We start from the raw sequence: 6,000 nt of genomic DNA, 5'->3' as shown, positions 1-6,000 counted from the left end.
TTTCAAATATCTCGGGGTCTGGTTCGATTCCAAATGCACCTGGAGATCCCTCATTGAGTACCTGAGACGAAAATGCCAACTAAGGATCAATTTCCTTCGATCAATTACCGGAACGTGGTGGGGAGCCCATCCACAAGATCTTCTGACGTTGTACCGGACAACGATTTTGGCTTTAAGGCACCTGAACACCATGCTGCGCAGGATTCCTTTCCATACTCAGGGTTTCGTTGAAGGTTTTGAACACTCGACAAACTGTTATTTTCGGCATCATCAGCACTTCAGCCAGCTTGGAACTGAACCACTCCAGATTTTCCAGGTGTTTGTGCACAATACTTTTTCTTCTTTCGAGTTCCACTTGACGTTATTTCTGAACGCGATTGACTACTTTGATCAAACATGCACCAGTTGTTCTCTATAGAAGTGTAAACAAACCACTGTCAAAGATTTTCGATTCCCGACAGCCTTTATACTAATGCAAAAATGGTATTGTCATCGAATGCTCTCAATTAATAACTGTGGAAATGCATCAATAACGGAATTTTCTCACTAGCGGCGCTAGTGTGCTTGAATTTGTGATTCCCTAGTTTATGTTATAACTTGAAATCCTTGCCATCTAGAAAGTTGCTGTCTTCCGGGAAGTTGTTCAGTGGATCAATACCTAATCAACTTCGCCACAGGAAGCAACTTCCTAGATGGCCGCGTAGTGAGAAAATTCCGAACTTCTGTCCACCAACCTTAAGATCTTAACCTGCTATATGTCCAGGACCTTCCTCAGATTTGACCTCCTTGGGATGCTTCCGTAAGGCCTGTTTCATAATAGCCCAGTATTTTTCGATGGGCCTTAGTTCCGGTGCGTTGGGGGGTTTATGTCCTTGGGTACGAAAGTGACTCCGTTGGCTTCGTACCACTCCAGGAAAACATTTAAATAGTGGCACGAAGCTAGATCCGGCCAGAAGATCGTAGGGCCCTCGTGTTGCTTCAACAGAGGAAGCAGACGCTTCTGTAGACACTCCTTGAGCTAGATCTCCCCGTTTAAAGTCCCGGTAGTCACAAACGGCACACTCCGTTTCCCACATGAGCAGATCGCTTGCCAAATCATTTATTTCTTGGGAAACTTTGAAAGTTTCTGCTTCCTTACTTCCTCCGGAACATCAAACTTGTGCTGGGCGGTGAAGAACAGTAGTCCCGGAAGCTGCCGGAAGTCCACCTTGACGTTGTCTCATCATCCATGATGAGACAATGAGGCTCAGCTTACTCAAAAATATTTACCGTGTATACATCTAATAGAAAGACAACTTCGTCTCAGACGTCATTTCGATTAGAAGTGACGTTTTCATCCTACGATTTATTGAAAAAAATCTAATCTATTGAAAAAAGTCATCCTACGATTTATTGAAAAAAGTCAGCCCTGTGAGGCTGTACGCAATGGTGACGTAGGACAACGTGGTCTTATCTAATACATCTTATTTGTTAACTGCAGCAAGAGCTTGTGTTTTGTGTAGGAATAGGAGTTTGAGCGGGGTTCTCTCTGTTTATACTCTTTAGTATGACGCCCACAGATGGCCCACAGCGACTTACGAAGAGCTACTGTTTCAGATAAATAGTGGTGCGGCTTCTTCCTCCTTTTATGAATGCTCATGTGAGCTGCAGCTCGCTACTGCCAGGCAGCCTTTCATTGTGTACTGGAGAACACCACCCCACCACTCACCACGTGGTGATTGAATAAACACCGTTTGGTGAGACCGGATGGAATTCAACTTTGAAATCTGTGTTAGGGAAATCGCTTTTCGCAGGCAATCGGTAATAATTTTAATTATCATAGCAACAGTTGCACATTCGTGCAATTTTCAATAGTGACATCTTAAAAATGATAAGGTCTTAAGTTTAACAGATGCGTAGAAATGTTTCTGATCGATTGGTGATAAAATTATTGAAATTGGTCCATTGGCCGCTGAGTTATTAACGTTCAAAATCTTGCATAATTTTGTTACATGTTCCATTTTCGGTTTTCACAATGTGTACCCCCATATAAAAATCACAGACGTAATCCTACGTCAAAATGTGCATGATTCCCCATAACAAACAATTATGCAAAGTTTCATGCAAATCGCAGAAGGTTGAGTCTGATCGATATGTCTTTTGGCGTGGAACCGCTCCATATGGGCATAGCGGATAATCCAAAGCATGCTCCAACGAGTCCCCCCCTCTTCTTTAGAACCACCAATCCACGTACCACCTTCCCTTTTTCCTCTAACAATACAAGGTCGAAAATTATTAATTTAATAACTTTCACCAAGAGTACGAAAACGTATCGCTTGAATATTTACTCCATATCTTGTTTCTACTAACAATTACACTAAAAGTGAGCCTTATTCTCAGTCGTAATGCGCATTGCCTCCGGTTACATTTTTCTTCCTCTTCCTTACAGTATATTCTTCTGTACGTATACACACACTCACACGAGAGAACCTAAAACGACATCTAATACCTCTACACAGAAGTCCATTTCACTCGCTCGCATTCAACGCACACACACACTCTCAAAAGGTCTCGACAAAACTAGAGGGGGGAGGGGGCAGGTGCAGGTCACGTGGGGGGCGGCGGTGCACTGATTGTATCAACATTACTGATCGTCGTCATGGCGAGCGTGGAAATATTTCAGAGAAAGCTCTCCCGCGCCGTGTGCTGGCCTTCGTTGTCCAGGACGAAGCGCTGCGAGCCCGGTTCCCCGTACTGGCTGTGGTAGAAGTCCTCCCGCATCAGGATGTTCAGATTGGAACAGCGGAAGTACAGGATCTCCTGGAACGGCTTCCGGAAGTCCCGGTTCAGGGTGGCGTAGATGATCGGGTTCAGCAGGGAGTTGGCATATCCGAGCCAAAGGAAGAAGGACGACAGCGTCGGGTAGTCGTCGTCCATGAGCGGCCGGACCAGGGCCAGGATGAAGAAGGGCAGCCAGCAGATGGTGAAGGCAGACATGATGATGCCCAGGGTGGTGGAAGCTTTGCGTTCTTTGGCTAGCTGAAAGCGGAGTTTCTTCTGGTGCGGCGAACCGACGGAAGCGGACACGGGTTCCGGGGGTTTGAGCATGGCTTGGTTTTTGTCCACTGCGAGGGAATTTTCCAGTCTTGTTTGGGCCCGCTTTTCGTCCTTGACTATTCGCCGGGCGGCTCGGAATATCTGATAGTATACAAAAAGCATCACCGCCAGGGGTATGTAGAAGGACCCCAGGGTGGCGTAAATTTGATAACCTACGTCTTCGCAAACGGCACAGAACGGGCGCTGGTCCGGACCGTCGCCGATCGTGTGCTTATTGCCTAGGATAAGAAGCGGTGGCAGCGATATGCAGGCAGCTGCCAACCAGACGAGTGCCACGCAGAGCATCATCCGGCGGGGCGTGCGCTTGACGCCGTACTCCAGGGGCTTCGTGATGGCCCAGTACCGATCGACGGATATCGCACACAGGTTCAGGATCGAAGCCGTGCACGAAAGCACGTCGAACGAAACCCAAATATCACAGAAAACTCTACCGAAGTTCCACTCGCCCAGGACTTCGTACATCAGGGCCGGAGGCATCACCAGGCAGGCCACGCACAGGTCCGATACCGCAAGGGAAACCAGTAGATAGTTGCATGGCCTGCGCAACTTCCGCACCAGACAGACGGCCACGCAGACCAGGATATTGCCTACGATGGTGCCGAATATCACAGCTAGTAGAACAATGCATATGATCACCTTGCGGATCGTGTCGATCTCCGGTTCATGATCGAGTGCCTTGCCAGCTAGGGTCGACGCAATGATCGATCCAGCGGTGGTTGTACTGGTACTGGTCCCTCCTGCTGCTGCTGCTGCTGCTGCCGCCACCGATGGACTGAGGCCATCCGAGCCTGCCACGGAGTGGCTGAACGTTTGATTCAACGTCAACAGGGCGAACGGTACGGCCGGGATCGCCGACACATCCAAATCCGGAATTTGACTGGAACTTGCCTGCTGCTGCTGCTGCACGGTGATTTCATTTACGAGCCTCGATAAACCTAGTGCGTCCATATAAGGACCCAAACTGTGTTGACCACCGGTCCCGTTCTACACGTAATTGCGTTGTCAATCCTCGTCTAACCTAACTCGTAGCAGTAATTAATCTCTGTTATCCTACCGGCAACTACACCACCTAGCCATCTAATCCAGTTTTGATTACATTGTTCGTGTGGGAAAGCCTTTGATCCCACCTTTTTCCTATGAATAAAAATATCACCTCGTAACTTCTCCTACCACCTCCCGTGCCTCGTCGTCGCCCTGTCCAAGCTGTCACGTCTCTTAACAACATCCAACCGCGTACAGAATAGTTCCACTCCTAGCATCCTCACCACTTGATCTGCATTAAAATTTTAATAGAAAACACAACTCTCTGGTTTTGGACTCACTTTCCGTCCCCAGACCTGGTTGTGATCCTGATGACTTTTACGTCGTCGTCGTCGTCGTCGTCGTCGCCCCAGCCCTCGAATCGATTTTATAATAAATGATTACTCCGAGCTGGACCGGAACAAGCCGCAGGTGCCACACTACCCACAGGGATGATGATGATGATGCTGACGGTGGCAAGAAGTGCCTTTGATTTGTCCCGGGCTTTTTGTTCTATCGCAAATTGCCGGACGACCGACAGGCAGACAGACAGCCGGAGGACTTTAAACTGTCACTGCCAGCCGGACTGAGATGGGTTGACAGCGATGGTGTTAGATTGATTACTGCTGCTCGTACGGGTTCTGCAATGGGGAAAGAAGGAAAAGAGTGAGATTAGAAATTTAATATCGTTGATAGTGCCTAGATGGGGCTGATTTGGTTTGTATTCTAATGAGTCATTTTGTGGGGTGTTTTCGCTGCAATCTGGCCGGAGCATTTCTAGTCGAGATTACACGAGATGATGTGTGGGTGGCGGGAAAGTTTGGTGATTAAAAACTTGTCAAACCTGATGTTGAGCAGGACAAAGTTGTACTGAAAAGTCATTCATCTTCATAAATCATCATTGGATGATGGAAGTGCTTTGCTAGGGACGGTTGAGGGATTATGGGTTTAGGGTGATTCGGAATAACTGATACTGTTGAAAATGGTCATAACGATTGAACGATTGCATGATTTTTTGATATCAGTATATTCCAGATCTTGGGACAGAAACTGGATTTCGGACTGGTACAGCACGACTCGTTTGTTTGCAATGTGCATGAGTCAGTTTTTTAGCTGTAATATATTTAATTAGGATTATTGTTAAATAAGGGCTTGTTAAATGGTTGTGTTTATGTGTTGTAACGGGACATGGGAGGGTTAAATCTCGGATGCAATACAACCTCCGCTTAAGCGCCAGGTAAGCTTTATCCTGCCGCGAAGGAGCACGTTTCTCAACAAAGAATCCCGTACCCGGCTGCGAGACCTCAGGGCGAGTCCTTAATTGTGCCTTATCCCACGGCCGAAACTTAGATACCCAAACTACAACGAAGATTGGACCTACCATTCAACGTCCAGGGTAGGTAGGTTTCCTTTGAAGGTTTGCCTTCTACTCGTCCCGAAAACGGAAACTGCAACAAACGATATCTCTCCACCAAACTTAAGAAGGTCAGACGTATGAGGGAACCTACGCTACATGTGGGTCATAATTATTCCTCGGCTAATGTGCCAAATAAAAATAAGGAAGCACTGGTGTATAATACGCCTTTTCAATGCACCACCAACGTAGAGTGCGCCACGCGAGTTCGAGAAGAAACGTCAACCAAACCGTTTGTTTACATCAGAATAATTATTTTTCACAACGCAAATTAAAGCATTTTTCACTCAACATCTTACCAATTTCTATCGGTAATTGTCTTATTGTACGATTTTCCACAGATCTGAACTGATTTGTACCTTAACTATCCACACACAGGAAATCCGGAAGATCATAACCACTAAGGCACTTTTCTAATTTTTCATTTTTCGCAACAAAAATATTGCTGTACACCAACAGGATGTTTGCAA

The 6,000-nt window shown here is 46.6% G+C and overlaps 1 protein-coding gene across 2 annotated transcripts in view; it reads right to left on the bottom strand.

Moving 5' to 3' along the window:
• Positions 1–1,571: 1,571 nt before the first annotated feature.
• LOC135698614 (5-hydroxytryptamine receptor 1-like) overlaps positions 1,572–6,000 on the bottom strand; it is a 272,267-nt gene continuing 267,838 nt past the window's right edge. For both annotated transcript variants that reach the window (XM_065218669.1, XM_065218668.1), the window contains one exon: positions 1,572–4,757. In XM_065218669.1, the coding sequence (XP_065074741.1) occupies positions 2,659–4,044 (1,386 nt within the window). In that variant the 5' untranslated portion in view covers positions 4,045–4,757 and the 3' untranslated portion in view covers positions 1,572–2,658. The remainder of the gene's footprint in view (positions 4,758–6,000) is intronic.

The sequence above is a fragment of the Ochlerotatus camptorhynchus genome, unplaced genomic scaffold (genome assembly GCF_037179485.1).
Source record: "Ochlerotatus camptorhynchus isolate MF236.1 unplaced genomic scaffold, CSIRO-AGI_Acam_v1.1 ptg000091l, whole genome shotgun sequence".
NCBI lineage: Eukaryota > Metazoa > Arthropoda > Insecta > Diptera > Culicidae > Ochlerotatus > Ochlerotatus camptorhynchus.
The sequence above is the reverse complement of the archived record's forward strand: the minus strand, read 5'-3'. Positions and strand labels throughout refer to the sequence as shown.